This window comes from Buteo buteo, chromosome 23 (genome assembly GCF_964188355.1).
Source record: "Buteo buteo chromosome 23, bButBut1.hap1.1, whole genome shotgun sequence".
NCBI classification, from domain to species: Eukaryota; Metazoa; Chordata; class Aves; order Accipitriformes; family Accipitridae; genus Buteo; species Buteo buteo.
The window spans coordinates 13,641,639-13,658,631 of NC_134193.1; the positions used below are offsets into that span (position 1 = coordinate 13,641,639).

Consider the following 16,993-nt stretch of genomic DNA (forward strand, 5'->3'; position numbering starts at 1 on the left):
GATCCTGGTGTGGTGATGCCGAAATTCACCCGAGAAATGGCTTTGAAAAGGAAGAAAAACCCACAAGCCGACCAACCGCATTTATTTCGTTCAAAAATAGGTGATTATCTTAGTACAAAATACCATCCAAATGGCTCTGCTGGTCATTACAAAATAGGAGATACGGAAAAAAACTTCATCTTTGCTCCTGGCTATCGCATTTGGGATAAATACAGCTGCGTCCTCCCTGCACACCCCAGCTGGGCTGGGGGGGTCACAGCTTCCAGTGCAGCTGCAACCTAGCCCGTCGGCTCGCTTGGGACATAGGTACAAGCAGATGCAACCAGAGACACATAAATCCTCTTTAAAATCACCCCTGCATGCCCCCAACCCACCCCGCTCCCCCCAAAGGGCAGCATCAGGGGCAGCCCCTCCCTGGCCCCCCCGGGCTGGTTGCAGGATCCGGGCTCAGTGGTTTTGCAAGCGCTTGGGGAGGCTCTAGACCTGAGTAACTCACAGGGGGCATTAGTGATTTCGCCCCCAAAAAACGTGGGTCTTTGTACAACAAAAAAAATTTCAAAAATAAATAAATTTGACACGGGCACTTCAGGTAGGTCCTACACATAAACACAGCTGGGGGCACTGCAGGCTGAGATGCTCAGGGATGGAGGGGGGGGGTTTGGCTGGACCCATCCCGGGGGCATGGGGTGCAGGTTCTGCGTGGGTGCTGGTGGGTGCAGCTGGAGGGTCCCCCCAGGGTTTGTAGGGTGCGGAGCACCCACCTCCAAGGCACTGTGCCCTCTCTGAGGGCTGCTCCGACCACATCCATTTCGCTAAAAAAATAGGCGTTAACTGATTACAAAACCAGCCTGGAGGGACGGGGGCTCCGCAGACTCCCTCAGGGCCAGATCCTGCCCCTGCCTCAGTCTCACGGGGCAGTTTTTCCTCTACCAGCCCAGATTCCCTGGGAATCCCAAGGAAAACCCCAAATCCTTCTTTTTTTCTGCCTGGATAACACTGTGGGCGGCCACACCCAGGGATGGCCAAAAAACCCCACAAATGCCCTAAGGATTATACTGGAAATTAAAACCAGAACATATATATGTACCTCTATATAGATACATATATATACACGTACACACACACACCTTGTATATCATCAATCAACCCTAAAAGAGTGATTTAGCTGCTTACTAGCTACCTCGGAGAAAAAAAATTCACATAAAATGACAAAAAGAAGACCTTTACCAGGGAGGACCTGGCTCAGTTGAAGTCCAAGGGCAGAGCAGAGGGTGGAGGGGGGCACTGAGCTCCCGGAGGATGCCTAAAGGCTGGGAAAGGGGTTGAATAGGGAATTGCGGGTACTTCTGCCCCCACAGGCACGGAGGTAAACGCAGCTGCCAACGGCGGCTCGACCTGTGTTGCAGTAGGACCTACACAAAGTCAGAGCATCCCCAGAAGTGCTCGGCTCCGGGTGGCGTCTGCCATGGGGGACACAGGGCCACCCCGTTGGTCCCAGGGGACGGTGCCCTCCTGCCGGGGCTCTGCTCGCAGCCTGGGGTGCCACGGGATGATGCAGGTCTGGGGAGGCTTCTGCCCACGTCTTGCCCCGCTCCTGCACCTTGGGTGGTCCTGAAAATGGACAGACAGATGGACAAGCGATGCAGGAGGACTAGGGCAAGCGGGATGGGAGCCGGTGCAGGACCCCATGGAGATGCCTCCAGACCTGGTGCCCCCAGATCTGGCAGGGAGCATCCAGTCAAGGGATGCTGATGGGGGTACCATCTTCCTCCTCCTGCTGCCCCCTGCGAGGGCAGGGAGGGTTTGGCAGGGGCCGGCAGGACCCTCAGAAGAGGCAGGAGCCCCGCAGGTCCCGTGCTCGGCTCAGCTCAGCGGCTAGCGCCCGGCTCATGCGGGTGGTGGTGAGCCTCACGCTCTGGGCAGCCTCCACGGCCCGGCTCAGCGACCGGTTCAGCTCCTCCAACTCCTCCAGGTCCAGGGTCAGGCAGCGGTGGTGGCCGGTGGGACGCGGCCCGGGGGGATGCTCTGCCCGCCGGTGCCCCGCAGCGTGTTGGAGGGGGACCCCGGCCATGGCTGGGGCTGAGGTAGGTACCGCTGGGGAGCAGTAGCTGGGAAGAAGAAGGGGACACGGGCTCGGCTTTGCCCCGTAGGCTGTACCCCCCCCGGGGGCTCTGTGCCTCCACTCTGCCTTGGTTTTCACCCCTCTCCCCCACCTCATCCATCTCCAACCCCCAGCACCCATCTCCCTACGCTCGCCCCCATGCAGATCCCGCTCCCAGCCAGCTGCCACCCAGGTGGCACTCCGTGGGTGCCCACCCCAGCAGGTCCCTGGGGTGGGCACAGCCCCTCCCGGGTTCACCCTCCTCCCCTGGGAGATGCTGACCTCCCCCCCGGTCCCCCCCCGGCGCAGAGCATCCTTACAGCACGGAGGGAACGTAAGGCACGAGGGGGACGGGCGCAAGGCAGCCGATGGCAGCGGTGGCACCAGGGCTGGCCAAGTACCAAAGTCCGGGCTGCTCCGGTTTCTCGGCTCGGGGACCAACGCGGGAGCCTGGGGGGGACGTGGCACCGGGGCCATGCTCTGCTGCGGGGAGGAAGGTGGTTAGATGTCCCCAAGGGGGTTCGATGTCCCCAGGGGGGTGCAGCAAGCGGCAGCCCCAGGTGAGCCCACCCGTGCCACAGTGGGAACAGCCATGCCTGCGGGGAGCGGGTGGTGGCACCGCTGGGTGTCACTTCTGTCCCCAAGCAGTCTGCCAGCGCTATGCCAGGGGTCTGAGGGTTGTTTCCCGTCCCCCCTGCCCCGGCCCCCATGCTGGGATGAGCTATGCCAAGCACGTGCCATCCGTCACCCACCGTGTGTGGCTCCGTCCCTGCTGCCGGGCGCGGGGGGACCCATGGGTGCTCGGCAAGCCGGGCAGCGCGTTCTCCTCGGGGTGCTGTGCTGGGGCTGTCTCGCGGCATCACCCGCCCCGAATCCAGCTACGGAGAGGAGAGCGAGCGTGTCTGGGAACATCCCCGCACTGACCAAGCAAGGGCGGTTTGTTAAAAGCAGAGCGGTTTGGGGGAGCGGCTGGGACAGGAGGCGAAGGTCTTTCCCTGCAAGGACGGACGGAGGGGGGGGCTGCAAGGGGGGGGGTCTGCAAAGCATTCTGCATGCATCCAGCTCCATTCCAGGCAGGCACGGGACACAGCAGAGCCCAGCTCTGTGCCATTACCCGGGAATGGGACACGTTAACCTTTAAAGGACAGGGCTGGGGACACGTTCCCACTGCTCCGGGGACGCCAGCGGCTGCAGCCGGCAGCAAGGAGGGCACCCCAGGGCAGGGGGGTCCAGCAGAGGGGCACTGGGGTGGGCCCCAGGCCGCGGGGAGTGGGCTCATACCTCCCCCCTCCCCAAGCCTCTAGTTAATGAATTAAAGTCATTAGCAGGTCCATTTGTGAAGCCCAGAAGGGGCTGGGGGCTGCTCCCAGGGTCACTCACCTGATGATGTCCTGCTCCCGTGGCACCGGGGGCACCCCGGGGTGCCCGGCTCTTCTCGGGGTGCTGGGGTGGCCCGTGGCATCCCCGCCTGGGACCGCGTCCCTGCCAAAACCCAGCGTGAGCGCGGCCGGGAAGCCCAACGCGGGGGCAGTCACCCTCAGCCCCAGGCACCGACCGCTGCTGGCACCCACCTGTGTACTGTCCCCGAAACGTCACCACACCTGGGGTGCTCCCAGGGCTCTTCTGTGGGGAGGGGGTGGCCCGGGGCCCGGCGGGTGAGGGGTCCGACTCGGAGGCTGCGGTGGAGGAGAGGGAAGCGGGGTGGGATCCAGTGGGTCCGACCCCAGGTCTGCAGGATCTGGCCCTGGGCTGAGCGCTGCTGGGTCCCACGGGGCCACCAGGACCTGCCCGGTCCCCGTGGTCCCGCAGCCCCACCAGCACCCCACTCCGTTTGGGGAAGGGGAAATGGCATGCAGGGAGGAGCGCGTCCCCACTGACCCGCTGTCCCAACCCCAGTGGGGTCCCACTTACCCAGGTCCAGCTCCGTCCCGTCCCGCGGCAGCGATGCCGACCTCCGTCTCTTCGTCAGTGCGACCCCAGGGGCCACCCTGCCCCGCACCGGGGGGCTTGGCTCCCTGCGGAGGGGACGGTGCTGCTGTCACCACCCAGACCCCCCCGTGTCCCCCCAGGCATCCCCCCGACCCACCACCCTGCACAGCCAGGCTGCCGGTCGCCCTCCCCGAGCCCAACCTCTCCCCAGTTGCAGCAGAAATGGGACGGGCTGGGGGTGTCCCCAGGCCCGTGGGACACAGTGCAGCCCCCAACCAGGGGTGGCTGCTGCCACCCCCCCACCGCCCCCCAGGTCCCTCCTGCCACCTACCCCGAGGGTGCTGCGTCCTTGGGGGACGATGGTCCGCTGGCCACCAGCTGCCTCCTGGCCGGGGCGGCTTTTCCCTCGGGATAGCTGCGGGAGCAGCGCAGGCTCTCCTCCAGCCTCCGCTGCAGCCGCCACACCTCGTCCCGCAGCGCCCGGATGGCCCGGCTGCCGCAGGACAGATGCCACGGTGAGGGGCGCCTGCAGTACAGCAAGGCTCCCAACAGTCCTGGCTGCTCCTGGGGTGGGAGCAGTCCCGTCCTCCCCGGACCCCACGCCTGACCCCATCCCCACCGGCCAGGACCCAGTAGCTCATGCGATGATGGTCCCCAAAACCAAGCGTGGGGCTTGTCTCAGCCAGCCCACACATGTCACGAGTTTGGAGGACTCAGCCCCAGCTAGGTCCTGGCTCTCCAAGAAGGGAAAACCTGATGCTGCCCAGCAGAAGATGCTGGTGCCTTTGGCAGGGTCCCCGTGTCACCCGGGGGGGTTGGCCCGGTTTGGGGGGGTACATAGACACTCACTCACGCTCCAGACGGGAGCCCAGCAGGTCGCAGCGAGCCGGGTCGAGGGATGGCAGGTCAGGGGACAGCGGGGTGGGGGACGGTGTTTCGGGGGATGGTGGGGGGCTGGCCGGGCCCCTGGCCATGCTGGAGGGGCGGCCGCCGGCGCTGGCGCAACTCCTGCCTTCTGCCTCCGAGTCCGTGTGAGCTGGGGCGGGGGGAAGAACAGTGAGCTGAAGTTGGCAGCGTGGGACGTGGGGCTGTCCCCCTCCCAGGAGAGACCTGGGGGAGCAGAACCAGCAGGCAGAAGGCACCTCCAGGCCAGCACACCGAGGGGCTTGGGGGAACACCATAAACCAGACCCTCTTCCACCGGCAGAGCCAGGGCCCCCCCCAAATCTCTCTCCCCGGGGACACGTCCCTCCCCGAAACGCTGCCTACTCACTGCCGTCACCGTCGGGTCCTGCCTCGCTGCCCGCGCTCTCGGCCCAGTGCGGGGGGGAGCTGCCCTGCGAGAGGGTGCTGGGGGGCAGGCGGGGTCCCCCCGTGCCACCCTGCCCGCCCACGGGGTAGATGCCCATCAGCGCCGTCTCGGAGGGAAGCGGGATCGCTTCTCTCTTCCGTGGAGGACAGAGGGTTGCAGGGATGGGGATGGAGGGTCCCAGCAAGCCAGGGGTCCTGGGGATGGGACGGGTCATGCAGGCAGCCACCACGGCTCATGCCCCAGCCATGGGCCACCCTGCACATCTCCGACCCACCCCGGCAACCCCTCCCTGCTCCCTACGTCCTCGCTGCCTCTCCCCCCATCCCTGCTCCCCTTCAGTGCCCCAAATCCCCCCAGAGAGAGCCAACAGCCCGTGTCCCTGAATCCCCACACTGGGGTGAGGGCAGGGACCCCAAGCCATACCCGGTGCCGGGAGGCTGGTGCTCAGGGGTGTGCACGGGGGGTGACACCCTGCTGGCCTCTGAGCCCACGAAGCCGCTGTCCGTCTCCGGTGACACAATGCGCTGCTCCTGCAGATGCATCGAGGAGGGCAGGATTGGTGCCAACCACCTCCAGGAGCCCCCAGCAGAGTCTGGGGGTGCTGGCAGATGGGGCCTGCAGTCCCAGGGGACTCACCTTGCGGGGCTGCTGCTGGGTGACAGCGCTGCCCGCTCTGCTGCTGCGGCGGGACAGGAGCACCCGTGGTGGCTCGGGGAGCCCCAGGGGGGGCTTGGCTGTGGCCGGTGGCTCCTCAGCAGTGGCAGGGGACAGGTGGCCCCGTGTCCTTCCTGGCCATGGTGGCTCCCTGGAGGGCAGCGGCGCAGCTCTCCTCTCTGGGGGGTGCCTGCAGAGAGAGGACGGAGCATAAGCAATGGGGTAGAGCAACCCCAGATGTGGGGAAATGCCCTAGTGTGGCCAGCTCTCCCATGGAGGCTGTTAACTCTGAAGCCTATCAATGCCAAAGATGTAAAACCTGAGACCTGACATAAAACCTCCCACTTGCCCAGCAGGGGGCACTTGTCCTCCCACAACACTTACAAGGGGGAGGTCTCGAGGTCGACCCCCTCCTCTAGTGACCGTGTCCTGCAGGACACCTTGCTGGGGCCACCATCCCCTGCTGCAGGTCCATCCGCCTCCTCTTGGGACCCAGTCTCTGCCAGACTCAGCTGCTCCAGGCTCAGTGACTCCGGCAAGGACTTGAAGTGCTTGTACCTGGGGGGGACCACACGCAGGAGTTGGTGGTTTTGGGGAGCCGCTCCCTGCCCGCATTCCCCCCCCACCTCACTGCGAGGGCACTCACTGCTCCAGCAGGTCACCAAAATCCTCCTCCACTCGGAGCTGCTTGTGCCAGAGGGGCCGGGGCAACCCCCCCGTCACCACCTCGCCGTCCCCCGCTGTCCCCCGGGGACCCTCCATCAGTGCGGGGTTCTGCAAGGCACAGCAAAAGGGGGTCAGAGAAGCACGACCCCCACCCCAGCATCTTTCTTTGCACCCCCCAGCCCTGTCCGCTGCCCCTGAAGCCTTGCCCAGCTCACCTCGGGGTGCGGGGAGCAGGCGGCCGGCGGTGGGGAAGGGGCTGGAGGGGAGCGGGGCTGGGTCGGGCATTGCGGGGGGAGCTGCTGCCTGGCCCCAGGTTCCAGCCGCTCCTTCAGCTCCTCCAAGCGCAGCCCCAGGCGGAAAATCTCCCCTTCCACCTCGCTGCAAGACAGCAACCATCAGTGTCGGGGAGACGCCGAACCCGGCGGCACAGGGGTCCGGTGGCACGGGTCCCTGGGGCTTCGCGGGTGGGGAGGGGGCGGTGGGGGCCAAGCACTTACCGGTCGGGATCAAACTCCCCCGAGGCCCCTGGGTGCTGCTGCCGGGCTCGCAGGTACGCCCGCTCCAGCGCATCCTGCGCATCCCTCAGCTTCCTAAACCTCTGCGGCACAAGGGCGGCGACGTCCGAGTCTGCCGGCTCGGCCCCTGGTCCCCGCCACCCCCCCGGCCCCGCCGTGCACCCCCGGGGTGGGATGCTGGGACGGGGCCGACGCACCTGGAGCTGCTCCCGGGGCACGGGGCTCCCGGCCCGCATCCAGCCTTCGAAGGATTCCACCTGGCCGGGACAGAAAGGGCTGAGCCCAGCCCTGCTGCAGCCCCCCATTCCCGCTGCAGCCCCCCATTCCCGCTGCAGCCCCCCATTCCTGCTGCAGCCCCCCATTCCCGCTGCAGCCCCCCATTCCCGCTGCAGCCCCCCATTCCTGCTGCAGCCCCCCCCCGAGCTTGCCTGGGCCTGCAGCTTGTGGGTCTGACCCGCCAGTGTCCGCGTCAGCCGGGTGCCTGGGCAGCAGCACGGCCCTGGGCAGGTGGGGCAGCCCCCCCCGGGTGGAGGGGGGGAAGGATGTTGGGGTGATCCCTCCCAGTCTGACGGTGCTGGAGCTGTGAGAAAACACGAGGACGAGGTGATGCACCGGTCCCCCCACCCCACCGTGGGGAAGGCATGGGTATGGGGGGGTCTCGGCTCGACAGCCCCCCTCCCCAAAACCAGAGCAGGAGGGCGATGAGCAGGACGGGGAAACCACGGTTCAACCCACCTCCACCCAGCGAGGCCGGCGGGGCCGGGGCCGGGGTCGTGCTGAAAGCCGCCGTCCTGGCCTGCGGGATGCTGAGGGCCGTCACCCGGCAGCCGGTGCCCACGGTGCCCACGGCGAGGCTGCGGCTGGGCCGTGGCGGGTCGGCGTACAGGCTCACCTGGGGGCAGGGAGAGGGGGCTTGGGTACCCACCCTGCACCCCAACCCTGGCGTGCCCACCCGACGTGCCCCTCGGGTCCCCCGTGGGGACGGCGGGCAGGCGGGGGCGAAGGTGGGGGCACGGCCGGGCGCCAGCCCTGCCTCAGTTTCCCCACCCGCGCAGTGGTGCGGGGCGGGAGGCGGCGAGGGCGACACGGGGACGCGCTTCCGCCCGCTGCCCTGCCATTTCGGTGACGTGCCCTGCAGCCGCCCCCGCCATTTCGGGGCCGTTTCAGCTCAGCCGCCTCCCTGGCGCGGAGGGGAGCCCGCCAGGTGGGAGGGGGGGAAGCGACCCCCAGTTTTGGTGTGGGCTCCGCGGTGCCCTCGACCCTCCGTCCCCGGGCTGGGCTTGCTCAACCGCAGCTCCCCGGGAGGAGGAAGAGCGGGGAGGGGGCCGGGGGAGGAAGAGACCCCGAATAACCCCAGGGAGGGGGAAGCAGAGGCGGGAGTCCCCCCTCCTGCCCCCCCCGCAGCCATCCCTGCCCTGGCACCCACCCTGGCACCCAGGCGCAGCTGGTCGATGGTGTTCTCGGCCTCGGCGTACTTCGTCAGCAGCTTGTGGTAGTCGTCCTGCGGGGAGGGGGCGCTCAGTGGGTGACGGCACCCCCCGCGGGGCTGGGGGCTCGGAGGGTGCCCGAGGGGTGGGTGGCAAAGGGGGACGCAACACGGAGGGAGGCATCGCTGTGTGGGGATGACAGGGCTGGGGGGGGGGCTCCCATGGGTGGGGGACAGCCTGGGGTGCAGAAACCCACCCCCCAAAGCACCCGGCCCCTCTAGCGCAGATGTGGCCCTCGTTTCTCTGCGTGGGGGAGAGCCGCCCTCTCCTCCCAGGGGACGGGAGGGCATCGCAGGGGACAAGCACCCTGGGGGTAAAGAGCACTGGGGGGGACACACACGAGCCCCCCTGCCTCCAGCCCTGAGTGCTGCCCACGTCCCCGCCTGGTCCTCCCCTCCTCGCCAGCCCTCAGGCAGGACTGGGAGGAGGCGACCGGCACCAACACCCGCATCGGTGACACAGGGCCGGCTCAGGGGACCGGTGACATCTCCATCGCACCTGCACTGCCCGGTGCCCCCACCCTGGAGACCCTCCCAGTAAGGCCTCTCTGGCTGAACCGGGGGAGCTGGGTGTTACCTGGAGCTGTTGCACCAGCTCGGTGGCTTGCTTGGGGGACCTGAACTCCTGCGGCAACCCGGCGGTGGTGGGGGGCTGCGGGGGGACCCCCTCCCCGCCGCTCAGCAGCACCTCCCGGACGATTTCGGCCGGCGACTTGAAGCCGAGGGGGCCGCCCGGGACCCTGGGGCGGGCGGGCAGGGCTCGGCCCCGCGGCGGCCGGTAGCTCTGGTCGAACTTCACCCGCGCCTCCACCTTGGAGAGGTCGGGCAGGGGGTGGTTGAGCCGCCCTCGGCCGTACCGGGTGCCCTCGGCCGTGCTGGCGCCCGCTCCCGAGGGATCCCTCGCCTCCTCGCCGCCCGCGTGCCGCCGACGGGGGCTCAGGGACCGCGACGGCCGGACGGGTTTGGGGGGCAGCACCGTGGGTGCCGCTTTCTTGGGCACCTGGGACCTGTCGTGCGGCTGGGGTGCGGGGGGGGAGCCAGCGCCCCAGGGCTCTCCGGCGGGTGCCAAGCCAGCGGTGCCGGGGGCCGGCAGCCCCGTCGTAGCCGGCTGGGGCTCGGGGACGGGCTCGATGCTGGTGGCGTCGCAGAGGCCGTCGTCGGTGGAGAGGGGCAGCAGGCGGCTCCGGCTCGGGGTCCAGCTCTGCCCGTGCCCCCCGCCGGCGTCCCCGGCCGTGCCCCAGCCCCGGTGCCGGCGGGATGGGGTGGCGGGGTCAGGGCTGGTGTCCGACAGCCCCGAGGCGTCACCACCGTCCGTGCTGCAGCCGCGGGGCTGGCAGAGAGCCCGGCCATCCCGCGACGCCACGGGGCTGCCGCTGGATCCTGAGCCCCACCGGCCCTCATAGGAGAGCTCGGGGTAGGGCTCCCCGTCGCTCTCTGCCCCCCAGGGCTCCTCGTCCCCCCTGGAGCTGCCCCGCTCCTCATCCTCCTCCACCAGGTCCCGCCGCGGGTGCCAGCGACCCTCCTCCGCCGGGGACCCCTCCTCCGGGTCCTCGCCGTCGCCTGCAAAACACCAGCGCCGCGGGGCTGCTGCCAGCCAGCCGGTGGCCCCCGGTCCCCTCGCAGCCCCCCTCGGCTCCAGCAGCTCCTGGGACCCCCGGGACCCCCCAGTGAGGGTCTTTGGGCAGCAGGGAGGGGACAACTCACCCCAAGGTGGGCTCCCGGCATCCTCCCCCAGGCCGATGACCCCATCCTCGTCCATCCGCCTTTCAAAGTCGTCTTCCTCCTCCTCCTCCTCCTCTCCCTCCCAGCGCGTCAGCTCTGTTTGTGTCCAGCGCAGCCATGGTGCCGGGCTGGCCATGGCCCGCGGGCACGGCGTCCCCGTCACTTGTGCCGCTTCATGGCCCAGCGGTGGCGGCAGCAGCCTGGGGACCTCCTTGCCACGAATGTAGGTCACATCGTCGCCACTGCGTCCTGGCGGGGGCCGAGGGAGAGGGAGGGATGCTCAGCAGGACACAGCGGGCTCTGTTTGAGGTGTTCCCCCCGCTGCCAGGGCTTCCCCTGTCCCCCAGACCCCGGGGACAAGAGCAACCTCCCGTGATGGGGGTGACACTCTCGGGCCACCCCCTCCCACCCTGCATGAAGCCGGAGCTGACGCTTGTCCCATGGCCATGATGGTCCCCAGAGCTCCCCATGGGGATGGAGCCCCCCAGGGCCACCCCAAAAGGCTTTTCCCCCTCAGGGGTGGGCACTGAAGGGCACCCTGCCCATGCTGGCACCCGCCAGACATCACCCTGGCCGAGCAGCCACAGCCTGGGGACCGTCAGCGGTGCCACCACAGCGCAGGACAGTGCCAGGGGAGGCAGGAGCACCCCGAGGCCCCTCCGGCTCTGGCGGGCTGACAGCGAGAGGCGTCACAGCAGAGGCCTGGCACACTCACTCCACGAATGACCTAAAAGCAGGAGCTCACCCTCGCCCCACTCCTTGGTGTGCCAGGGTTCCCAGAGCCGCAGCGGCGGCTCGAGAGATGCCGGATGCCAAAAACCCAACCGCTGGGCGGGTAGCAAGAAAGGTCACAGGGTTTTCCCGGCAATATCCCCTCGGCTATATTTGAGCCCCCCGCAACCCAATTTTGGCCATGGGGTGCTGGAGGCAGCAGCTGCCCCCGTGCCGGTGGCCGGTACCAAGCACCGTGCCGGCATCACCAGTGGTCACCCCGCAGAATCCCCAACCCAATGCCAGAGCATGGAGGAGCAACTGACCCCATGCCAGGTACACTCACCCCGTGCCAGCATTCCGGGACATCCCCGTCACCATGACCCCATTGGGGGTCCCCAAAGCAGCATCCCCCCGAGCACCCCAAAACCTTTCTGCCAGGCTTTTGCAGAAGTAGGAAACGATGCTCGGTGCTTCCTGCAAGTTTGCAGGCGGCCGCAATTTTTTTAACCCCATCAGGCCCTGCGCGGCAGGGGCTGTACCCTCCTCCCACGTCACTTTCCATCAAAACCTTTATTTTTTCATTCTATTCAGAGTAAAATGCTGAAGCACAATGGCAGGGGAGGTGGGGGGATGCCTGGGACCATCAGCAGCTGCAGCTTCCAAAAGAAATCAGGATGAGGGTCTTTCGGGAGGCCAAGCAACCCCAAAATTCAGCCATACAGCCCCCAAATTCGGCCAGGCAGACCCCTACCTTGGAAATCTGGGAAATCCGGATTTCCCAAAAAAATAGCCCATATCCCGGATTTCCAAGGTGGGGGTCTGCCTGGCCCCCACCCCGAGATGCTGCTCACAGCCCCAGGGATGCTGCGGCCATAACCAGACATCAGGGCGCATCCTGGCACACTTGCAGGCAGGCAATTAATTCAGCTCGTTACTGTGTAATTAGTGGCACGAGGAGGAGAGCTCGCATGAGCTCCCAGCTGCTAACGAAACCACAGCACGGTCCCTGGGGTGGGTGTATTTAGCTGGAGGGTGCTGTGGTGATTTTGGGGTGCTGCTGGCTTGGGGATGGTGGTGATGAGCAACAAAGCTATGGCATCCACATGCTCCGGGAAAAGTCCTGTAACCCATTCCGAAATCTCAGATCTGCAAATTCCCTGGTTTAAATCCTGCTGTTAATGGGGTTTTGGGGGTTATTTTCTGGTGCCACCCGGCATCAATGCCCTCGGGCATTGCCCTTGCACCAGCAGCAGCGCGCTCCCAGTCCTGCCTGCATCCTTGGGGCTTTATGGGCAGGGAGCAAACCCCAAAGCATCCCTCAGGGTCTTGTAAACCTCCCAGGGAGCTTGCAGGAGGTTTTTCCCTGTACACTTGCTGGGCAACTCCACTTTCTGCACCTGGAGATGCTCCATAGCTTCTCCTGCCTCTGGGGTGCAGCCACCAGGGAGGATGGGGTTGCCCATGGGATGCTTCAGGCTCTGCGGCTGCTCAGTGCAGCTAAAGAGCAATTTTGGCTTCAGCCCCTCTCTGAGCTGGTATGTTTGCAGCCCTGAGCATTTGCCCACATCGTGGCCTGGAGAAGTGGCACACCAAGGTGCCCCCTGACCCACCTTGAGCCCTGCAGCACCCCCAAGAGACGAGCAGCCCCAAACACCAACCCTTGGGGGGTCCCAGTGGGCGAGGGTGGGGGTGAAAGGAGACTGTGGGTCCTGTTGTCTTGGGGCAAAGAGGGTTAAAATGTGTCCTACCCAGTTTTGGCAGGCTGGAGCTCGGATCATGCCTAACCCATACGCCATCAGCTGTCACCCCATTTCTGAGCAGCAGCCCCCCCGGCTGCACTGCCCACAGCAGCCACAGTCTGCAGGATCTGCTTGCAAATCCAGCCACATTTCTTGCTTTCCCAGAAAGTCCCTCCACCAATGGTCATGGTGGTAAGAGAGAAGAATCTTGGATTTTTTCCCCTTTAAGTGAGTTGCTCGCTGTTATGGTAACACAGAAAAGCTTGAAAAATGATGTGGCTACGTACTCAGGAACCACAAAGCAAATGCAAACAAGCCCAAGTGTGTGCGTGCGTGTGTGTGTGTGTGTATTTTGTTTTTTAATCTTGCTCTTTGAAAGCTGGGATTTTGCAACAGGGTAATCGGAGAAAGAGCTAAAAAGAAATTTAAAAGCCTCAGCCAGAAAATGTCTTGTACCCCTGAACTCTGCTCTGCCTGAGACCCTCAGCCCCTCTCCTGCCCTCCACCTCTCAGCCAGGGCTGTCCCAAATTGTGCCTCGGGGGTGGAGGTGCTCAGACGAGGGAGGTGATGCTCAGGGCAGTGATGAGTGCTGCCAGGTCTCTGCCTGGCCAGCAGGCAGGAGGGGTTGCCTCTGCCTGGCCCTGCCCTCAGCTCCTAATCTCTGATCCGCTCCACAGGCAGCTTCACCCTCCGCCACAGCGATCCTGTCCCTGTCCTGCTCCCTGCCCTACAAAACCCGGGGGACAGATGGAGGCGCAAGGCTGAGACTGCCCAACTCATTGCACGTGTGAAGCAGAGCAACAGCAGCGCAGTCAAGGCCAACACCAAGCAGCGCGTGGCCCTGTCACTGCTCCTGGCTTTATCAGTGGTGACAGTGGAGGAGACGCCGCATCCTCGGCCCCAGGGCTTGCTTGGTGACATGGCAGGGGGGCGACAGGGCTGCTGTCACTTTGCCTTCACTGGTTTGTCAAACCTGGGCAGAGCAGGTGGGTTGGGGGGGGCTCTGACTCCCCCATCCCCATCCCTGTGGCAAGAAGGCGATGTCCCCTGAGTGATGGGGAATAACCCTCCCTGGGCCCCAAAATAAAATATCCATCCCTTGCCCAGGAGGGGGGTTAAACCCCCACAAATGTGCCCGGCTGGGATGCAGGGGGGGCTTTAACCCCCCTCCCGGGCGAGGGATGGATATTTTATTTTTCTAAACCAAACCAGCTCCAAACCCAAACTCAGTTCCAGAGAGCACCCAATCTCCCAGAGGTGCCCAGCACCCACATCCCCCGAGGGATCTACACCCCAGCACCCCAAGATGGCAAGCAGGCAATGCCAGCAGCCCTGCCTGCAGCCAGGAACCTCTGACCGCAGGTTTTTTTGGCTAAGAAGCTCTGCAACCCAGGGCTCTGCAGGGGGGGTACTGCTCCTGCAAGCATTGCATAAAAATACACATTTTTTCTGCTTGAGTGTCTAAAAAGAGAGGTTAAAAGCAAGCAGGGGCTGACGACAGGTCCTGGTGACCTGCAGGGGAGGGCTGGTTTTTGGGACCGTGGGTCTCTTGCAGCCTCCCCGCATTCCCCTTCCCCTCCTCAGCTCGCCTTTTTGTCCGAGCCCCTAGCAGGAGCGGCACATCAGCACTGCCACCCAAAGCATCTCTTTTGGGGGGGGGGGTGTTGAAGGAGGCCAGAAGAACAGCCTCAGGCTGAAACTTGGCAAGGGGCGTCTGCACTCCAGGAGGGAGGAATTCCTGGTTTATAAACTCTTCTTTTAAGCCCACAGAGTCCTGTTTTATGAGCATGAAAGAAGGCAGAGAAGCGGAAACGCTGCTTTTTTAGTTTGCACTATTACCCATTAAAACAAGGGAGAAACCATCACAGTGAAGAAGAGCCTGACAAACCCTCCTCGTCCTCTGAAAGCACACACGCCTGTTACTACACCATCGCTCTAAAGCCCCTAAGTGCCCCCAGTTCCCCTGCCTGGAGGGGCCATGTCCCCCCCAGCTCCCCCTTGCCGGCTCATCTCCATGGAGAGGCACCGAAACCCTGCGGAAACGCCATCTCTCCGACTCTTGCACTGAAGCGAAGCCCTACAGCGGGACGGGAGCTGCTCCCACGGCCGCTTTCCTACCTCCTCCCCGGCACACGAACCTTCCTGTCCCTGACGCAGGGCCCTGTCCTCCCTGGGGACAGCATCGTCCCCATGGCCTGCCAGGAAAGCTGTGGGTGTACGCCCCGGGGACAAACCCCAACGTACCTGCGGGAGCCGGGGTGAGCTGGGGGCTGCCGATGGCCGTAATGCCTGCGAAGGGCGGCCTTAATCCCTGTCTGGAGAGAGCTGCTGCTGCGGCAGAGCCGGTGGCAGAGAGATCCCTTATTAGCGCAGGGTAAGGGGGAGGTGGCGGGGGACACGGGAGGGCAGCCGGCCTCCAGCAGCCCGGAGCATGTGGTGGGGTTAAGCAGCAACGGGCTGGATTTGGGTAAACACTGCATCGACCGCTACGCTCTCTGGAGAGTCCTTAAAACATCCCCGCCTGGACTGTTTCAAAAGGGTGCTGCAGAGCAAGGGAAACCCATGACACCCGGCTGGCACCCACGACCTGACTTTAAGGAACCGAGTGAGCTCACAGCCGCCCTTTAAATAAAACAAGGAACTGAAGTTGAAGGCAGCCCTTGCAACTTCCTCGGAGAGGCAGCGGCATGGCCTCATGTCCCGCAACCTCCGGGTTTGGCTTCGTGCCGTCCTTCGCGGCCCCGACCCCGCCAGCCTGATGAAACCCTCCCGAAATCCTCCGGCCACACCACCCGTGCACAAGCCGGGCGGCAGATTCGGCCCCGGGCGGGGAGGAAGCACTGGAATCAGAAAAGTTATGACAAGTTTCCCCAGGGCCACGAAAGCTCTGACGGCGTGGGGCGGCGTGGGCAGGACACGTGTTGGCGAGAAGCGGCGCAGCCAGCGGCCTGTCCCGCATCCTCCCGGCGCATCTCCTCGGCCGAAGGGACCCCGGTGGGGCCGGGGGTTCGCCCCCCCCCATCCGCCCAGGGACCCCAACCGGCTCCCAGCTGTGAGCCAGCCCTGCCAAAGCCGGGCTCGGCAGAGCCGGGGGCGGAGGGGGGGGGTGCTGGATGCGGCCCCCCCATGGGGCCAGCCCCGCGGGCCCCCAGCTGTGCCCCCCCCCCCCGCGGTGCCCCTCTCCTCCCCTCCAGCTGCAGGGGGCGGCTCGCCGGGAGCAGCCGCGCAGCGCCGCCCCCCCGCCCCCGGGGCACAGCTGGGGAGGGGGAGCACATCTGGCCCCGGGACACCGCTGGAGCAGCAGCACCCCCCGCCCCGCGCATGCAACAGCTGCCCCGCGGCTGCTCACCTGCAGGGGGGGTCCGGCCGGCCCCTCCTCGCCCGGCGCTGGGCGGCCCCGGCCCCGGCCCCGGCCCCGGCCCCGGCCGCCGCCGCCTCCTCCCGGCCCGGCCCCGCCGGACAATAGCGCGGCCCGCCGGCGGCGGGGGGCGGGGCCCGCGCCTTCATTAGCATCCCTGCCGCTTCCCGCCAATCCGCGCGCGCCGCCGAGACGGGACCGGGAAGGCGTTAGCATAAACCCCGCCCTCCTCTATATTTGCATAGCCCGCGGCGGGCGGCCTATCAGAGCCACGGTGGATGGCTCTCATTGTCATAATTTATGCAGCGCGGGCACCCCCTGGTGGGGCGCAGCCCGGGCGGAGCGGGGCCGGGGCCGGGGCCGGCCCCATCCCCGGGTGCGGCCCTTGGCAGGGAACGGGAACGGGGATGACCCTGGCAGGGGATGGGATGGGATGGGAGGGGATGGGGATGGGGATGGCAGGGGATGGGATGGGGATGGGGATGGACCTGGCAGGAGACAGGATGGGAATGGGGATGGCCCTGGCAGGGGATGGGATGGGATGGGGATGGGGATGGGGATGGCAGGGGATTGGATGGGGATGGCCCTGGCAGGGCACAGGATGGGAATGAGGATGGCCCTGGCAGGGGATGGAGCATCCCGTCCCCCAGGGATGGGGCCGTTTTGCCCAGCCGTGACACCCATCACCACCACACTCCGACCTGCCCTACCGGTGCCAGGTGCCCCGTTGGCACCCCTGCCCCTTACCTTCCTATCCCCCATGTCCCGGCCCCAAAGAAGCCCCCACAGAGCTGGCC

At 65.8% G+C, this 16,993-nt stretch overlaps 1 protein-coding gene across 2 annotated transcripts; it reads right to left on the reverse strand.

The window, feature by feature from the left end:
- Positions 1–72: 72 nt before the first annotated feature.
- Positions 73–16,287, reverse strand: AKNA (AT-hook transcription factor). Of its 2 annotated transcripts, XM_075055301.1 has the most exons (22): positions 11,442–11,517; positions 10,367–10,633; positions 9,240–10,222; positions 8,603–8,677; positions 7,912–8,068; positions 7,605–7,756; positions 7,374–7,433; positions 7,159–7,259; positions 6,877–7,039; positions 6,642–6,769; positions 6,380–6,553; positions 5,978–6,185; positions 5,765–5,871; positions 5,303–5,535; positions 4,880–5,066; positions 4,362–4,523; positions 4,013–4,116; positions 3,673–3,777; positions 3,482–3,583; positions 2,854–2,979; positions 2,422–2,584; positions 73–2,108 (listed from the first exon to the last, which is right to left on the reverse strand). In XM_075055301.1, the coding sequence occupies exons 1-22, from the start codon at positions 11,452–11,454 to the stop codon at positions 1,826–1,828; spliced, it is 4,053 nt and encodes a 1,350-aa protein (XP_074911402.1). In that variant the 5' UTR covers positions 11,455–11,517; the 3' UTR covers positions 73–1,825. The 2 variants fall into 2 exon arrangements, with proteins under 2 accessions (XP_074911402.1, XP_074911403.1); XM_075055302.1 differs by lacking the exon at positions 11,442–11,517 and adding an exon at positions 16,188–16,287 and having other exon boundaries at positions 7,159–7,433.
- Positions 16,288–16,993: the final 706 nt, after the last annotated feature.

What these genes read in the sequence shown, in the direction of transcription:
- AKNA (XM_075055301.1), bottom strand. An exon ending in AGCTGCGCCTGGGTGCCAGG is followed by an intron (nt 8,069 to 8,602) that starts GTGGGTGCCAGG and finishes CCCTGCCCCCAG; the next exon opens with GTGAGCCTGTACGCCGACCC. An exon ending in TGCCCCGGGAGCAGCTCCAG is followed by an intron (nt 7,260 to 7,373) that starts GTGCGTCGGCCC and finishes CTTGTGCCGCAG; the next exon opens with AGGTTTAGGAAGCTGAGGGA.